Raw genomic sequence first — 18,590 nt, 5'->3', positions numbered from 1 at the left:
TGAATGAATCTCAGAAGCATTGTGCTGAGTTCAAGAAGCCAGGAACACAAGTCTATATCATCCATGATTTATAAGAAAGTCCAGAAAAGGCAGAACCTAAATGACAGGAAGAAGATCTGTAGCTGCCTGGGGCTGGGATGAAGGTATAACTCACCAGAAAGGGTGTGCATTAGTTTCCTAGTGCAGTTGTAACAAATCACGACTAATTCAGTGGCTTGTAATGAGATAAACTTACTACCTTAAAGTCTTGGAAGTCAGTCCAAAATGGGTCGGCAGCCCTGCATTCCTCCCAGAAGCTCTAGAGGGAAATTTGTTTCCTTGCTTTGTCCAACTTGTAGACTCCACTGGGATTTTTTGGCCAGCAGTCCTGCGTCTCTCCAAGCTCTGCTTCTGGGTCACGTCTCCTTCTACCACCCTGACTCTTCTCACAGACCCTTGTGATTACATCGGACCCAATCCAGATAATTCAGTGTAATCACTTCCTTTTAAGATCCTTAACTGCATGTGCAAAGTCCCTTTTGCCATGAAAACTAGCATATTTGTAGACCTCAAGGGTTAGGATGTGGTCATCTTTGGGGGAGGGCATTACTCTTACTACCACAGAGCACAGGGAGCTTTTGGGGATCATGGAAATGGTCTCTACTTTGCGGTGTTTGTTACTTGTGTGTATAAATATGTCAAGTTCTATGCTTAAATTGGGTGCATTTAATTGTATGTAAATCATCTCATAATAAAGCTGATTTTAAAATAGAAAAATCAGAATCTTACGCAAACTGTTTTGGATTCTGCTTTTTTCACATAACAATATGTCTCCAACATCTACCAGACAAAAAATAACAGCTAATTATTGCATTCTAAAGAGTGGAGAGATTTCAAAACAAACGTTAAATCATGCATAATTTTCTTTCGCAGCTCCTTTAATGCTCACAGTTCAGGCAGAACGTGCTTTGTTTGAACAAGATGGAGGTTATCCCCCCCACCCCTTCTCAAGTCTCCCAAGGCCTCCCACGGTGCACATTTTCGCCATCAATGATGCAAAAGGTTAGAGCATTTCACATTCAACGTTAAGAGGCGACTTTTTAAAGGTTAGAGCATTTCACATTGAACGTTACGAGGCGACTTTTTCAGAGATTGAACATCTAAAGACAATAAACATCTGAATAAAAGGAGTGGCCCGTACGGGGATCGAACCCGCGACCTTGGCGTTATTAGCACCACGCTCTAACCAACTGAGCTAACCGGCCAACGATAAGACTACGACTTCGTTCCTACTGAGAGTGTAGCACAAGACAAAACCATTTCAGTTTTTTCCCTCCCGACACGTAATAGGAAATTCTCCAACTCTTCCTATTCCCCTCTTACCTAACTGTACCTGCCCTACTTTACTCAATTTCCTTTAAAAATACTCTCCATTTTAGCTTTCGTATGTTACTTAAAAACAAAACAAAACAAAAAAAACAACCACACAACACATAACAAAACAAAACAAGAACAAGAGGTTAGGTCAAAACAGCCCTCACAAGCATTTCGGTTCAGCAGTGGTGTTCTCTGGGGTTGGTACCTGGGAACCGTGCGCAGAAAATGGGAATGGGCCTCGAACCGGCGACCTTGGCGTTCTGAGCACCACGCTCTAACCAGCGGAACTAACTGACCACCTACCGCAGGGATTCACCCTACCCCGATGATGTAAACAAAAACCGAGGGCATCGCGGTTTCTTCAGATCCGGGGGTGGGGGCGGGAAGGGGACGTGTGAGGAGGAAGGAGGGCGAGGGGAGGGGGAAAGGGGCCAAAACAAAACCCACGAAGGATGAACGTTATAGAAATCAATCCCCACAGTCTTCCTAGTTCACGCTCCCCCACCTTGGACGGGGAAAAGGAGAGGAGTTTAACATTTGGTGTGAATGAAGGAAACCTCCTCTTGCGCATCTTTCTCAAATCCCAATTCTGACCCGAAAAGATTCTGACTAAAGTCTCCCAGCGGGGCTTTCTGTCCTAACCGTTTGTTACTGGCTTGGCCTTTCTCTTTCTTTCTTTCTTTCTTTCTTTCTTTCTTTCTTTCTTTCTTTCTTTCCTTCCTTCCTTCCTTCCTTCCTTTCTAAAGATTTTAATTATTTTATTTGATAGAGATCACAAGTAGGCAGAGAGGCAGGCAGAGAGAGAGAGAGAGGAGGAAGCAGGCTCCCTGTAGAGAGCCTGATTCAGAGCTTGATCCCAGGATCCTGGGATCATGACCTGAGCCAAAGGCAGAGGTTTTAACCCACTGAGCCACCCAGGCGCTCCTGTTACTGGCTTTTCTTTTTAAAAAATTGATTTCCAGGGGCGCCTGGGTGGCTCAGTGGGTTAAAGCCGCTGCCTTTGGCTCAGGTCATGATCCCAGGGTCCTGGGATCGAGCCCCACATCGAGCCCCACATCGAGCCCCACATCGGGCTTTCTGCTCAGCAGGGAGCCTGCTTCCCCCTCTCTCTCTGCCTGCCTCTCTGCCTACTTGTGATCTCTGCCTGTCGAATAAATAAATAAAATCTTAAAAAAAAATTGATTTCCAGGAATTCTTTAATCTGGACACAGATCCTTTGCCAAATGTATGTAGTGCACGTTTTCCTTCAGTCTTTCCCCTTCTTAATGTTTTTTAATGATAATTTTTTAATGAGAAGTTTTCATTTTGATAATGTCAGTTTATCCCTTTTTGTGTATCTCACTCTATTCTTTTCTCCCCTAAGAAGTACTTGCCTACTACAAGGTCATAAATAATTTTTCTATTTTTTCCTAGATATTTTATAGTTTGAGTTTTACATTTAGACCTATGATCCACCTGTATTAATTTTTGAGGATGGCACCATAGGGGTGAGATTGCATTTCTACCCCCAGCTCTGGAGCTCAGAGAAGGCTGAGAGAAAGCAGCCTAGCACCAAACCCAGGCCCATTCAGATGATGAGTTGCAAAGGAATTTGCAAAAGAGATTGAAAGAAGGTCTATAATTTACCCAACTGTTCCAGAATCACTTGTTTTAAAGACTGTTCTTTTCCATGATGAGCACTGGCATCTTTGTAGAAAACTAGTTGACTGTGTGTGTGTGCGTGTGTGTGTGTGTATCTACTTCTGAACTCGGTCCTGCCCGGTAGGTCTGTCTATATGTAATGCCCAAACTGCAGTGTTTTAATTATTGGAGCTTTATGGGAAATCTTTTGATCAGGTAGTACTAGTCGTCCACCTTTGTTCTTCTCTAGATTCGATATGAAAGGTTTGTGTCCTGTTGACAGTACGGTCTAGAGAGGGTGCCTGGACAGGGCATCTTCCCAAGGCTCCTGGACTTCTCGCTTCAGGATACGGTTATGCCCGCATCTGCACCTGAGCAGAAATCTCCAAAGCAGATCACTCAGGGAAGATTCCCCACTTGTTCATGTTTAAGGACGGAATTTGCCTGCAACAAACCAGGGGTCTTCAGAACATAATGCTTCTACATCCCTCAAACTGTTTATCTTCATTAGAATTCAATTCTGAAAATAGTGCTTGTGGCTGGGAAGTACATAAAATAGGTAATGTGATGGGGAGTGACTGGGACTTGGGAGCAGTCGGGAAAAGGCATCCTGGAGGAGATGACATTGGAGTTCAGCCTGAATGTTAAGAAAGAAACAGTCATTTAAAGGTCATTAAAGGGAACAACTTCTGGGCAAAGGGAACAGCTAATGCGAGGGCTTGAGATAGGAATTGGCCCTAGATTTTAAGTAACAAAAGAGGCCATGTGGTTGGCCTGCAGCGTGGAGAGTAGTAGGAAATGAGTTCAGAGAAGACTTCCAAAGCCAAAGTATGCAGGGCCTGTAGCCATGGGAAGGAACTCGGACTTTATTCTGGTTGTAGCAGGAAGCGATCTGAGGGTTTTATACAGAGAGGTATCATGACCCGACTGACCTTTTGAAAGCATCACTGTGGTTGCTAGGAAAAGAACAGATACTAGGGGCCAAGTATGTGACAAGGAGGCCAGGGAGGGAAAACAGCTCAGAACTTTCCATCCTTTTGTAACAGGGACAGTAATGCTGTTTGCAGAACCATCTTGGGAGAAAACAATGGGCTGCCCAGTCACCAGCAGCCATTCTGGGGACTTTGGCCACCCCAGAGCCATGATGTACCCCCACAATGTACACCCCATAGGGCAGCCCAGCACCACAGGCCCCCCACAAGGAGCACCAAGAATGCTTGAGAACAGAGCCTCACTCCAAACCCAAATGCATTCGGATGTCAAGTTGCAAGGAAGTTCGCAAAGGAGATGGAGGGAAGCTGCAGTGGAAGGAAAACCAGAAGTGTGTGACGAGCTGAGTGTAGACCCCATCCTTTCATTTCCCAACAGGTGCTGAGCGCCCACGATGTGTCAGACTGCGGTGCACGTGCTGAACATGTAAAAGGAGGCACTGAGGCTAGACCCCAGCACAACGGGCTATGGTTCAAGGTCAGTAAGTGGTACAGGGCAGCACCTGCTGAACAGGGCTAGGTTAGCTCTAGGCGAGGGAAGAAAGAGCTCGTCCTTGGGGTTTGAAGTCAAGATAGACAAGGAGGGACTTCCTCGCAGGAGAGTGGGTTGTGGCTTCTCTTACCCCCTCCCTTGTCCGGACCTGTCTTTACTTCTGCCCTTCACAGCTCCCCAGAAATGCTGTCTCCCTGACTTGCTCCTTCCTGCCCTCCCAAAACCCGGGGCGTCCCTATCAGGATGCCAAAGTGGCATCAGGTGGTGGTGGGAAGTGATGGTGAGTGAAGGCTTAGGAAGGAAGGCTGAAAGAGAGAGAGAAGGACAAAGATTAAATGGCAGGAAGAGAAACAGAGAGGAGGAATACCAGAGACACAAAAGGAGATGGTCTCAGGGAGACAGAGACCAAGAAGCAGCAAAGGAGAGACAGGACAAGTCTGAGGTGGAGGGAAAGAGAGCAGAGATAGAGGATGAGGTAGAAAGTGACTCAGGTGACCCAGAGACCAAGGATGGGCGACAAAAGCCGACTGCAGTGGAGACTATCAGAGAGGAAGCGAAGAGAAACAGACTGGGACACAGAGAGACAGAAATGAGGACATCCAGAGAAGGGACAAGACTCAGAGACAAAGGCAGAGGTGGGGGTGTGAAGGGCCCTGAGAGGAACAGTGAGAGGCAGGGGCAGCTCGGGGGTCTGAGGTCTGAGCAGGGTCTGAGCAGGGTCTGAGCAGGACTTGGGCCAGAGCACATCGCTCTGACATTTAGCATTAAAAACACCAGTATTCCTTCTGTCACGTGGGGCCCCAGAGAGAAGACAGCTGAGTAGGAACCAGGGAGCGAGGTCTCGCCAGACACCTGATTTTCCGGTGCCTTGATCTCACACTTCCCGGGTTTCCAGAACCATGAGAAATCACTAGCTTTGTCCCTAAGCCACCCCATCTATCGCATGTTCTCTTACAGCAGCCCAAAGGGGCTCCTACCAAGCTTGACTTGATTCCTACCAAGATCGCTGTGTTTCCGGAAGTAGGAAGAAAATAATCAATGTGAGATCGGCCCAGAATTCTATGACACAAAGTGGCTTTCCAGAAGATACTTGAAGCAACAAAAAAGGATAGCCACGAAACGATTAATAAAATGCTCCCTAAAAAATAAAATGAGAAACCAGTATTCACAATGAGGATAATTCTCCGTTTATATTTTCACAACTCTGGGTCCCACAACACTTTCCGCCACGTTTGTGGACACGGGCTGAAACCCAATTCCCGGAGATTTCCTCCTTCCCCATGAGCTGCTTGCTTCCTCTGGTGATTCCGTCCAGGACCGAGGTGGCCACCCAGGGAGAGGCGAGGGTATGGGCCCCTCAGCCCCCACTGCTGACCGAGCTCTGCTTTGCCAGCCCAAGCCAGATCTGCAGCTGCTGGGAGATGCTCTGTGGGGAGAACTGGGAAGGTCAGACTCCGGCCTGGCCCAGGGCAGGCACGTGCAAAGCAATATGCAAACAAGCATGCTGAGGACCCAGCTCGGGGCTCTCTTACCTGGCGCCCTAGGCGGAGGCTAGGGGAGTCTGAGGGCCTCTCCGGGGCCATGTCCATGCAGTGGGAGGCACCGGGGATGAGAAGGGCTACCTCCGAGGGTCCCAAGGCTTGTGTTACGCTCAGCACGTGCCAGGGGTCTGTGTCCCCTGGTAAGAAAGGGAACAATGGTGTGCTGTGCCCCAGCTAGGTGTGGATCTAGGAGGCAGGGTCCGATGCCCGGCTCACCATTAATGAACAGCACCTGGGTGGCCCCCGGGGTTTGGCCACCATAGTACGAGTTGGTCTGGCCCACGGCCTGCACAACGGATGAAGAGGAGAGACCGAACACCTGCTCGCAGAGCTCCAGCTGGGAGGGCAGTGCGGGGAGCCGGGAGAAAGGGCATCTGGGGCCCTCACAGGTGACATCTGTGGAAGGAAAGTCTGTCATCCTGGGGCCTACAGCCCTCCCCTTTACTAATCACTTATAGAGCTTTCTCTGGTGATGACCAAATCTGCTCCATACCCTCCCTTGAGTAAGTTCCTGGTGGAGTCTGTGACGGAGAAAGCCCAGGGTAGGAGGAATCCCAGAGGGAGCATGACAGGCTCCAGGAAAGCATCCGGCCAGGGATAAAAACCTTCAGGAATTAGAAAGAGTGAGCCAGACAAGGCAAAGACAGAAAAGAGAAAGCCTCATAAAGAGGGGAGCCTGCACGTGCACATAGGTTGGGGGAGGGGGCGGACACAGGAGTGAAAAGCACAAACTGGACCACACCGCCCTTGCTCAAATTCCCTAGCTCCCCACCCCCAGCCTTCAGGGAACTCCCTTAGCCTGATACTCACTCATTCCTTTCTCCACCACCTATTGAGCACCTCCTGTATGCTCAGAGGCATTGTGAACAGTATTGGGAACACAGCAGCAACCAAGATAGTCCCAGGATCTAAGGTGACAGGGCTCACAGTGCAGAGGCGACAGGCAAAAAGGTCTGTATGATAAGACTGTGGGAAGCACTAGGGGGAGAAACACAGAACTATGGGGGGGGTGGGACGGTGGGCCAGGGGGCAGACTTAGCTCTAGCAATCAGGTAAGGCTTCCTGAGGAGGAAGCATCTTGTGAGGAGTGTACTGGGTGACGAGAGGAAGACAAATAATCCAGGACAAGCGAATAGTATGGGCCAAGTTCCTGAGGTTTCAAGAAAGATGGTACATTAGGGGGTCAAAATATGCAATGTCTTGTCATCATCATCATCATCATCATAAGTATTTGGGGAGTATCTGCTGTATACCAGTGTTATTCTTAGCATGTGACTTATATTACCTCCCTTAATTCCGGAAACCACCTTATGAGAGAAGCGCTGTCGTTATTCCCACTTTGCAGATGTGGAAACTAAGGCCCGGGGGAGAGCTTAGGTTATTTGCCCAAGTTTGTACAAGATCACATCGCTATGAAACAATGGAATTGGACTTTGAGTACTTCGCTTTAAACCACATCTTCATTGCCTTCAAGGGATGTGGAAAGGATCTGAACTCTGGGGTATAGTACTCAGATTGAGCACTGAAATTACAGGATGTTCCACTGCATTCGTATTTCAGAGAAACAAACACCTTTTTAGTATAAGTATGTTCCATGCGATATTTAGGTCATGCACTAAAAAATGTTTATCTGAAATTCAAATGTAACTGGGCATCCTGCATTTTATTTGGCAATCCCGCTCTAGGACCTATGGGTTTTGAGCAGAGGAAGGACAAGGTCGTATTTAGAAAGATCTCTCTTGATGCAGTGAGGAAATTAGATTTTATGGGTGAAAAGAAGACCTGGAGACCAGAGAGGAGGCTGGGTCAGGGATGGAGGCGGGAGGGGCTGGGGGCCTCCACTGGGACGGCAGAGCTGGGAACAGAGAGGAGCTGAGGTGAACAGGCCGGGCTCAGGGACTGACAGGCTGTGGGGACAAAGGGAAGGAGGCACGGGAAACACTGCCAGAGTTTGTAGGTGGTAACTCGGGAGATGGTGGGGGCCCTTCCCGGGACAGGGACTCGGATGAAGCGCAGATTGGAGGGGTGATCACCTATGTGGAGGGCTTGTGTGAGAGAAGCTATGTGAGGGCCCAGGGCACGCGCACACTCCAGTGGAGTGTCTATCTTCTAGACCCACACTCACAGGCTAGACAATGCACAGCAGTCTGGCCAGTTGTGCCAGCGAAATGAAAATCAGTCCGGACCCTCTGTGCCCTCTGGGCACAGCACAGAATACTGTTTTGGGGGGGTGAGGGTGCCGTGGGCCACTCACAGAAGCCGAACTCCGTACAAGTCTGGTACAACCACTGCCGGTCGCCCACACCGGACACCTGGGGGTCTGTGGCCTTCAGTCGTGCCACTGTCTCTGCTCGGGAGAAGCTTAGACACCGCTGGCCCAGGCTGTGCAGGACAACCTAGAGGACAATATACACACATACATGCATACATTCCTCCTGTCCCGGCAGCAAGTCAGGGCCCAGGGCCAGAAAGCATACATAAGTCCTTGCAAATCAAAGGTCAGAAGTCCAAAGATCTGCAGAGTTCTCGTGGGAGTCAGGGGTCAGAGTGAGTGGTGTCAGGGTGCCTGTGTGTTAGAGGTACTAGATGGCTGTGAGATCTTGGGCAAGTGATCATCTCCTGGACCTCGTTTTCCTCATCTGTAAGTGGGGATGAAAACAGTGCCTCGCTCCTAGAACTATCGCGAGGATTCTGTGAAATAATGTATGTGAAGCCCTTCTTACAGCATTTGGTCCAGACAGCGCTGGAGAAGGAAGAGCTCTTTGTAGCTGTGGATTCCGAGGCTGGAATCCCAGGCTCTACTACATTTCCTCCTGCCTTCTGTAAATGCTAATTGAGCTTCAGCGCTGCGCTAGACTCTGTTGCAGGCCCGGGGAAGTGGACAGAACAAGATGGGCGAAAGAGGTAACAGTCACAGTTGCTAACGCCTGCAAACTGCATGCTTCCCTTGACCGAAGTCACTGCACCTTCTAGAGGGCCCGGAGGAGTCATCCCTATTTCACAGATGAGGAAACTACAGCTCAGAAGGGTTCACGCTGGCCCAAGGTCTGGCAGAGGAGCAGGCACCCTTTGCCGACTGACCCTCCTCCCCCGCACCAAGCCGCGCTCAGGGCCGCTCACCTGCACTGCCCGCCGGAGCCCGTGGTAGGGCGCGGAGAGGCTGCGGTTGCTCCGGCCTTCGAGGAGGAGTCCGCAGAGCCGCCGCACGCTCAGCGGCGCTCCCGCCTGCGCGTCGTACTGCACGGTGCCCCCGACCAGCGCCTGCAGCGCCCCCAGCAACTCCGCCTGGTCCTCCGCGCGGTCCAGCGACGTGCAGGCGCCCAGCTCCGCCCGCAGCGCCCCGCGAGCCTCCCGGCCCGCGCGCAGTCGCCGCTCCACCTCCGCGAAGGCTGCGGACGCCGCCGCCCGGCACTGCGGGGAACGAGGGTCCGCGCTGGTGCCTTTCCTGGCCCCCGACCCGCGTCCTTCCTGAGCGCTCCACTTTCCCGGAATGCCAGCCCGAGGCCGCGCCCCGCTAGCCTCTCCCTCCTGATAGGTCCGCGCCCCGCGCGGATCCACACCCCCTGAGAGGGTCGCCCCCCGGACTCCCACACCCCGCGCTGAGCCTCTCCCTCCTGATAGGGTCGGTTCCCGTACCCCCTTTCCCCGCGCGGAGCCTCAATCCCCTGAGAGGGTCGCCCCCCCCACCTCTTACCCGGAGCCGAGCCTCACCCCATCCCACCGCATAGGGTCGTCCCATCCCAGCCACCCCAACAAGCGGAGCCTCTCCCTCCTGATAGGGTCGCCCCCCGGGCCCCGCCCCTGCTAGGGCGCCCCGCTTTTCGGTGCCCGCCCCATCTCTCTGTCCAGCGCTCTAAAGTCCGCCCACCTTCCGGGTCTCAGGCCTCCCTCAGACCCCCGCACCTTGCAAGCTTCCCCCTTTTCCTCTAGCCCCCATTTCCAAGGCCTCCCGTCCCCCTACCCCCTCGGACTGGCCCAATCTCCTACCTCGGGGGATCCGCCGACAGCCGTGCTCATTAGGCTTCTGGACACCACCTGCAGGGGGGCCGCGGGAGAAGGAATCAGGGGGCTCCCCGCGCGAGGACCCCTCCCGCACCCGCCGCCCGCGGTCTTCACCTCGTTATACTCCGAGAAATCCAGCACGGCCCGCACCGGAGCGGAGGAGGCCACCGAGGCGAAAATGAGGTGGGGGAACTGCGGGAGGACAGCCGTCAGCCTGCGGGCCGAGGGACCAGGGACCGCACACTCCCGCCTCCCCGCGTCACTCCCGCGTCCTGCGGTCTTAGGCAAGACCCCACCCTCTGGTGACTCTGGTGACAAGCTCCTCAGGGGGGAGAGGAGTGCGCGTGGGGAAGCGAACGGGAACCGGGTACCCTTGTCCTCCGAAGGGGACCCCCAGCCCGCCCCCAGAGTCCCGGGGACCTTCAGCCTGGCCCAGGCGGCCAGGGAGCCGGCGTACGAGCCTCCGAAGCAGATCCAGGGACTGGAGGCGGACACGTTGAAGAGGCGGGCGAGTGCCAGGCGGGCGGAGGCCACGTCCGCCAGCCTAGGGGCAGAGGGGAGGCTCGGTGGGCCCTCCTCGCCGGAAGTCCCCGAAGATTCCCTCCCAGCGCGGGCGGGGACCCGGAGACACCACTGGGAGGGGGGTGTGGCCGGACGCCAGGGCTCTTCTCCCGGGATGGGAGTGAGGGCTCCCCGCGCCCCGCGTTCTCAGCCTGGGCCAGGGGAGGCCCCTCGGGAGAGCCTCCACCCGCCCCCGCTCCGGACTACGTGGGGGAGGAAAAATCTCTGAGGCGTTTTAAGTGGAAACCTGACGAGTCCGGGCAGAAAGGGAGAGCCACTAGGGAAGACTTGGGGTCCCAGGCTGGAGCGGGCGAAGCCAGCGGAGGAAGGACAGACCCAATTAAAAGGGGCTCTGGGATGCGTCTAACATCCTCTTTCCTATCCCAGGTGTTTTTCTTCCTTCCCGGCCTTTCGGAAACGGTGAGTGCATCCCTCCTGCCGTCAGAAACCGGTAGGAAAATGGAGAGACCGAGAGAAAGAAACACCGAGGTGGGGACAGGGAGGGGTGCAGGCGGAAGGGAGGCCGAGAGACGCCAGGCGGGAAAGGGACAGATCAGTCCTACGGGGAGCAGTGGAGAACAGCGGAGCAGGTGTAGGACCGGGAGGGGCTGTCACCAAGTCAGGTCCGGGAGGGGGAGAAGGGGGAGGGAGCTGCACAAACGTGGGGGGCAGCCCCTTCCCTGCGGAGGGAAGCGTGCTTGGAAGTCCGGAGAACCGCGGGGCCTCTGAGTAGGTGGAGCCCAGAGAGCGAGAGAAAGTGGAGGTCGGAGGGTTCACAGCGGACCTCGGGGCCACCGCGAAGATTCCGGTTTCCTCTAAGCGAGAGGAGAGGCCTGTGAGAGACGCCCGCGAGGGGGTCTGTGCTGTGCCCGGCCCTTAGCCACATCTGGACAGTACCCCAGCGGGGTACAGCCCTGCAGAAGCGAAGACGAGTGGGGACGCTGTGTCCGAGAGGGAGGAAAGAGAGGGAGGATAGAGACCCAGAGATCCAGAGAGAGAGCGTGAGACACTGGAAAAGAGAAGAAAACACGAGCCAGAGACCCAGGGGTCCGCTTCAGGCCGCGCGACAACGAGGCCACAACGATGTAGGGAAGCTGAGACGCAGACCCGCCATCCCACCGCCCCAGACAAGTCACTCACGCATGCCGGCTGGACAGGAAGCCGAGCTGGGCCACGTCCAGGCCCCCAGCGGGCACACTCAGGCCGTAAAACCGGTGCTCCAGGCCGATCACCAGGGCCCCCAAGGCTGGGGCCAGCGCCGCAGGGTGCCCTGTGAAGAGCGTGTGGTTGGGGGGCCCCCCCGCAAGCCGCCCTGCCCCCACCAGCTCCCCAGCCGCGTCTCCCCCATCCTCGCTTCTTACCTCTCATCACGGAACCCGACCCGAGGCTGCCCTCGCCCCCCAGATGCAGGAACACGGGTCCCCGCTGGCTGGCCCAGTGCCGGTCATTCACCCAGTACCGCTGTCGGGTGGGATAGGGAAGAAGGAAGAGGCTGGAGAGGCCTGACCTCTCGTTTCTTCCCGGTTCCTCGCAGCCTCTCTCCCTTCTCGCTCTTCCTTCGTGTTTTTGGTGGTACGTGAAATAGGCTTGTTTATTTATGTGTCCCTTTCTCTCCCGCTTTTCTCTTCAGAGGGCCACGGGGGCGCTGACAGAGGGCAGAGGACAAGCTGTGGGGCCCAAGGATGTGGGGACTGGGGGCAGAGCTAGGGAAGGAAGGCGGCAGCGGGCTCCCCTTCTCCCGGCTTCACCTGCAGGAAGGATCGCCTGTCGGACGTGTTGAAGGGGTCCAGCGGCTGCTCCAGCCACCCCTGTTTCGGGATGGCCCCAGCCCCTGGGCCCCAAGTCAGGCTCAGGCCCGAGCTCTCCTGAACCTGCTGGATGTGCTCCCCCAGGCGTCTCAGGAGGGAGGCTGTGGGACACAGACCGGGAAGGAGTCAGGCCAGGCCCCCTGGGGAGACCCTGCCTGACCCTCAGCGTCTTCCTACCTGGAGCCAAGGACGCCCAGAGGGAGAGCAGGAGCAGAGGGCCCAGCCACAGGGCGGGCCTGCCGGCCATGCTGTCCGCGCGAGCCTCCGGGTGCTCTGCTCGCCTGTCACCCTTCGTCAGGTTCCCGGCGCGGCCTGCACACTTATAGCCTGTCTCCAGGAGCTCGGGTTCTTTTCGGACGCTTCTCCCCGGACAGGCGTCTGTGGGAGTCACCACAGCGGGGCAGCGACGCTGGAGTGGGCGCGAGGAGGCCTGCAGACCTGGGCCCTGAGATCCATTTCTCGCTCGCTCCCTCCCCTGGATTTCCCATCCCTCTGTCCCCCAGCCTCCCCGTTTCTAGGCCTGACCTCTACCTTCTGTCCTACAGATTATACACCCCGGGACCTGGCCCTGCCCACTCGCTCTGCTTTCCTCACTCCTCCTGGCGTGTCCTCAGCCACTCTCTTCTCTTTTGTCTTCTCTGCTTGAGCGTCTGTCCCTGTCCCAGTCTTGCCCCATCTGCTTCCCAATCTCCCTCTTTCTGCTCCTTAGCCCAGCCCCCTGTCTCACCACCCTTAAAAAAAAGTCTCTTTTGGAAAATGAGAAGGATATCCCTTAGCTTTAAAGAAAACAAGAATGCCAACAAACTTTTAACCTTTTTTTAAAATTGTATTTATTTATTTGAGAGATAGAGTGAATGGATGTTTAAGAGAGAGAGAGAGCAGGGCAGAGGGAGAGGGAGAAGCTGACTCCGTGCTGAGCAGGGAGCCCAAGGTGGGACTTGATCCCAGGACCCTGAGATCATGACCTGAGTGGAAGGCAGAGACTTCACCTACGGAGCCCCCCAGGCGCCCCAACTTTTTACTTTTTAAGTAAGAAGAGGGTCTGGCCAGGTGGCTGTTAGCTCAGGTGGGCAGAAGGTGCTGCTAACAACACTGATGTTGGGGGTTTGATCCCCAGACAGTCCAAGAAAGGCGTTAGTTCCTGTGTTTAAATAAAATTAATTTTGCTGCACTCGACGCAGGCATTGGGAAGAGGCTCTCCAACATAAAACTGAGGTTAAATGTCAACGTTATTTCTTAGTCCTCAGCAGTGACACGCACCTTCTCTGTCCCCCTCTCCAAGGTGGGGATGGGGGGAAGGAAAGAAAAAGGAGCACCATCTTGAGAAAAAGTGGCTTAAAGCCTTCGGATAGAAATCTTAGTAAAGAAAAGGAGGTTCAGGAGTAGGGGTAGGACTGGAGGTGACACAGGATCTGCTGGCCTGCCCTCTGCCCCCCCCCCCGTGTGTCCTTGTCCCATTCCCTGAGTCCCGTACACCCATCTCCGTGGCTCCTCTCTTCACGTACCTGATCTTCCCCTGTCTCCCCGCTGCCTCTCAACACCACTGAAGTCCATATTTCCTATTGTTAAAAAAAATCAAATCATACGCAAGTATACCTTCCTTTCCTTTCCTTTTTAAAAAATTACCTGTTTGCTCCCTACAAAGACAGTTCTTGTTTTTCTTTTTTCTGGATCTCTCAGATCTACAACAGTTTTGAACCTAAGCTGGGCATTCAGTAAGTTATTTGTGGAGAGAGTGTGCAAAGCCTTTCTGTCAGAGGGTGTTTTCAAATGTTGGCATTTTGTTTGCTGAATCTAACCCACCCGTATAAAGGACAAACACCTGCCTGAGTCTATCTGTGACAAGACAACATAGCTGTAGAGCCCACATTATTGTACAGGATACACAAGGATATCAGGAATGAGAAATGAATAAAAAATAAAATCCCAGCAAAAAATGAAAGGTAGATGTTTCAGATTTGATAAAGTTGCATTTTTAAAGGATGATGAAACCATCACTCAAAACTTGAAATATGGAGCCAAAGCTCACTTAGGGGGAGAGCAAGGCTAGAGCCAAGGGAAGATTTTTTTGGGGAGGGGGCTCACGGAAGCAAGGACTTTGGGGGGCTGAGCGGGTTGATATACTCTGCGGAAGCATGATTTTGGGAAGAGATGCTCTTGTTTGTTTAGCACTCAAGGGTCTTGAGATGAATCTGTCTCTGACCAGCTGACCTTTAGAAGGCAGGGGTTGACGGTGATTCACTGCCTTGAAAACAATTATCGTTGACAGACTGGTTCTGGTGGCTATTGACAAGTTTGTGGTTAATTTATATTCTCAGCATTTTACTTCGACCTTCCTTCCTTCTTCCCTCGCTCCCTTTCCTATCTATGGCCTCTAAATGTCTAAAATTAATCATCACTTCTAAGTCCTTGACTTCTTAGGGGCCATAGGCAACTCATCCTTAAAATATTTACTTTATCTGACTTTCAAGACACTGCTGTCCTGGTAGACTTTCTACTTCCCTGTCTTCTTCTTCTCAATATCCTCTGTTTCCCCTCTTCCCCCCCACCCTTTTCTATAATGGAATGTCCCAGGGTTTGGTCCCTGGACACCTTCTTTATAAACACTTATTTCTTGGTGATTTCATCTGTTCTCATGGCTTAATGACTACAACTCACCAACTGGTGTCTCTAGTCTAGACCATTCCATTAAACTCCAGGCGTGCGTAGTCAACTGATCGCTTAGCATTACCCCGGGTGTTTTATACCAGACATCCACACGTTGGGATGTCTAAAACAGAGCCCCCACTTCCCCTCCCCCCACAATAAAGCTGCTCCATCCAGTCTACCCCATTTCAGTCAATGGCAACTCCATCCTTCCTGAAGAAAACCCTCAAAGTCATTACCGACTCCACTTTTTTCACTCTCCGTATCCATTTTCTCTGGAATTTCTTTTGCCCTGTCCTTAAAATATATCCAGACTGTAACTGCTTTTCACCAACTCAACTGCCACCATCCTGTCCAAGCCACCGTTCTCTCTGATACGCAGCAAGATGAAAGGGACCTCACAGATGTCCTTGCTTCCATTGTTCGCTGCACACAGCGGGTCTGGCAGAGGGGTCCTTCTAAAAAACTTCAGACCCGCGGAGGCACTTCACTGCTTGAAATCCAGCGTCCTCCTGTTCTACCCGAGGGAAGGCTGCAGTCAGGCAGCAATGGCCTAAGAGGGCAGCCCCTGACCCGTGGGCTCCTTTCTGCCACCTGTCGGCCTCCCCCGGAACGACTCTCCGCTCGGCTCGCTCGGCCGCCGCGGGCTTAGTGAACCACCAGCCACGCTCCCCTCTTAGGGCTGGTCCCCGTCGCTTCTGCCCCAAGAGGGTGCGGACCCGGCCTTCGCTCAGCGGTCCCGGCCGCGCAGCGCAGATTGTCCGCCGCCGCCGGGAGGATGCAACCTGATCGGGAGGCGCCCTGACGGGGAGAGGGAGCCCGTCTCAGCTCTGCTCCTGCTCTGTAACGGCATTCTTGTAACTTAGAGTTTTGGGCTGCAAAGGGAGCACGAACCTTGAGACTTGGCAGAAAAGTAGGCAAATTGAAGTAGAAAATTTGGAGAACAAAATTTAGAATTTATGGGAAAAGCGATGGGCTTTGTTTCCGCCCGGTTTCGAACCGGGGACCTTTCGCGTGTTAGGCGAACGTGATAACCACTACACTACGGAAACTCACTGGCTCCTGCTCGTTTCCATTCCAGAATTAGTTAAAATTGATCTTCAATTAATTTATCCTTCCCTTGAGGCTGTATTCTTGCCCTAGGCGCTGTTTCCCCCTCTACACATTCCCATTCTTAGCATCCACAATATCGGAGTTGGACAATTCATAGCCAGGCCCGTGTCCCCCCCAGAGCCCCAGTCACTTTGCAGACACGAGGGGGCGGGGGATTCTAGGCAGATTCCTGAGAAAAGTCTTAACGTCATAGGCTGCTGTCTCTGACCGTGTAAGATGCCCTGCCCTTCTCTGGACGGCCGAAAATTGTCCTGTAGGAGTCAGAACCAACTAGCGAGCCCAGGACACTTGTCTCTGGACCCCGCGATGGCGAGCCACAGGTGGAGTGAGTATGGTCAGCTTCCCTACCCATAGCCTTCGCGAGGGACACGGACAAGCCCTCTTTCCGGGACAGGCTGGGCTCACTTTCTTTTAACTGCCTGGGGGAGGGAACGTATCAAATGTTCTCCCTGCCAGGGGGACAAACGACATCACAGGCTCTTTCCTTTTGGAAGCTGAAGGATCTGGAGAGTTGAAATCTCATCAAGCAGGACACCCACTTCCGTGTTTTTTTCCCTCATGTTGGCAGCCTGTCGGGATCTTGGTGGTGGTGAGAGAGTCATTCACAACCTGCTATTAACACTCCTAAATAAGACACCTTCTTGAGGTTTGAAAAGGAAAGATGGGGGGGTGCTCATGCAAAGATGGACAGCAAGAAGTAAATCTCCTGAGTGGGTTTGGGAAAGTTTAAAAAACAAGGCAGAAAAAAAAAATTCACGGGCAAAGGATACTGGTAGCCCGGTCAGCATGTGTCAGAATTTAGGAAGCGTCATCAGAAGTAACAAATAGCTTGCAAATGAAGTTCTGATTATGTCCTAAATGACATTTATTCCTTTAGCTTAACCTCATTAGATTGAAATGGTCAGTGGTGAAATGAGAAACGGGGAAATCTGACATAAAAAATTCTTCCCTAGCCTCTTTAGTATTTTGATCCTAATATAAATGGTGGTTCCCTATCACCACCCACTATTTTAGGAACCCTTTGTGTTTCATAGTGATGAAAAATCATAGTCAGTCAGAGATGGACCTGATTATAATTATGGGGAAATAAGCACAGCATTTGCTTTCTCTCTATCCCAACCTATGTTAGAAAGAGGACTAGGGATGTTTGAAGGCATAAATGTATAAGGACAAAAAACAAAATCATGGGAGCAACAGTAGGATTTTGAAGACCAAAGAACAGAATAATCCTGTAATGAAGGAAAGAACTTCATTAGGTATCTTTTAAAAAGCCTTTCTTTTTAGGGTTCACTAGTGGTGTTACATGAACATCTGGTCTATTAAATTTCATAGTATCATAATATTCATTATTATGCATTTACCACGCTTACCGGTCTACTACCGGTCTACTACCGATCATCTATTACCTATCATTAATGATGGGGGCATGGCTGAGTCTGATTCTGAAGGACCAAAAATAATGCTGCAGTTAATATCCACATATGACTTGATCTGTGACTTTCTGAGATTTGGGGGAGGCCATGAGGAGTGGGGATCATATACACCTAGCAGCAGAATATCTGGATCATTGGATCTCGTTAATTTTGAGTTAAAATTATTAGACTGCTCTCCAGGATGGCTGCTTCCTCATGAACTTGCATCAGCAGAACACGAGGGTTCTGATATCCTCATTTCTGCAGTAATGGGTGCATCCAACCTTCTAATTCTTCAAGCTTTATGTTGGTAGAGTAATATCTCATTTTATTTTGCATTTTCATAGAGTACTAATAATATTAATTGCTTTAAATCAGTTAATCTTTTCAGAGTCTTCGTTTTCTTCATTTTTATGAGCATCCTGTTCCTATTCTTTACCCATTTTATGTTGAATTTTCTGCCCGATTTTGCTGATTTTCATGGCTTCTTACTACATGACATGGATGAAGCTGTTGTTAAATGCTTCAGATATCTTCTACTTTACTCACACATGTCCACTGACCTTTCCATTGTGGCCTTCATTGAACATGATTTTGATTTGGATGACGTAAACTATACCAACTGTTTGTGCTTTTAGAATTTTTGTTTAGGTCCTCTCTGACCTCTGGGTCACAAAGACATTTCTCTACCTACATTTCTATTAATTTTTACCTCTCACATTTAGGTATTTACACTCTCTAGTTCAGTATATTTTATAAATTCTATAGATAATTCTACTCTGTGTTAAGAATCACAATAATTGAGGCAACAAAAGCAAAAATAAACAGGTAGTACTACATCAAATTAAAATCTTCTGCACAGCAAAGGAAATCATCAATAAAATAAAAAGGCAACCTATGGAACACGAGAAAATATTTGCAGACCATATGTCTGATATGGGGTGAATATCCAAAAAAAATCATGAAGAACTCACACAACTAATATCAAACAAAAAACCAAACAAAGTGGGCAGAGGATCTGGAGAGACATTTGTCCAAAGCAGATGTCC

The 18,590-nt window shown here is 51.7% G+C and overlaps 1 protein-coding gene and 2 non-coding genes across 3 annotated transcripts; all 3 read right to left on the bottom strand.

Moving 5' to 3' along the window:
• Positions 1–1,170: 1,170 nt before the first annotated feature.
• Positions 1,171–1,244, bottom strand: TRNAI-AAU. Its single transcript has one exon. It is a non-coding gene; the product is annotated as a tRNA-Ile (tRNA).
• Positions 1,245–5,815: 4,571 nt separating this feature from the next.
• PRSS16 (serine protease 16) lies at positions 5,816–12,617 on the bottom strand. The gene is made up of 12 exons (XM_044260278.1): positions 12,548–12,617; positions 12,311–12,471; positions 11,924–12,023; positions 11,703–11,832; positions 10,422–10,545; positions 10,116–10,193; positions 9,987–10,034; positions 9,120–9,410; positions 8,254–8,395; positions 6,216–6,395; positions 5,991–6,136; positions 5,816–5,884 (listed from the first exon to the last, which is right to left on the bottom strand). The coding sequence occupies exons 1-12, from the start codon at positions 12,615–12,617 to the stop codon at positions 5,816–5,818; spliced, it is 1,539 nt and encodes a 512-aa protein (XP_044116213.1).
• Positions 12,618–15,995: 3,378 nt separating this feature from the next.
• Positions 15,996–16,068, bottom strand: TRNAV-AAC. The gene has a single exon. It is a non-coding gene; the product is annotated as a tRNA-Val (tRNA).
• Between the last annotated feature and the right edge of the window lie 2,522 nt (positions 16,069–18,590).

The sequence above is a fragment of the Neovison vison genome, chromosome 1, assembly GCF_020171115.1.
Source record: "Neovison vison isolate M4711 chromosome 1, ASM_NN_V1, whole genome shotgun sequence".
NCBI classification, from domain to species: Eukaryota; Metazoa; Chordata; class Mammalia; order Carnivora; family Mustelidae; genus Neogale; species Neogale vison.
The sequence above is the reverse complement of the archived record's forward strand: the minus strand, read 5'-3'. Positions and strand labels throughout refer to the sequence as shown.

Bases quoted from the DNA above. Each gene is read 5' to 3' on its own strand.
- PRSS16 (XM_044260278.1), bottom strand. From the start codon at position 12,617: ATGGCCGGCAGGCCCGCCCTGTGGCTGGGCCCTCTGCTCCTGCTCTCC. The intron at 11,833-11,923 runs GTAAGAAGCGAG...CGCTCTTCACAG, and splicing joins GTCGGGTTCCGTGATGAGAG to GGCACCCTGCGGCGCTGGCC. The intron at 6,137-6,215 runs GTGAGCCGGGCA...CTTTCTTACCAG, and splicing joins CCAGGTGCTGTTCATTAATG to GGGACACAGACCCCTGGCAC.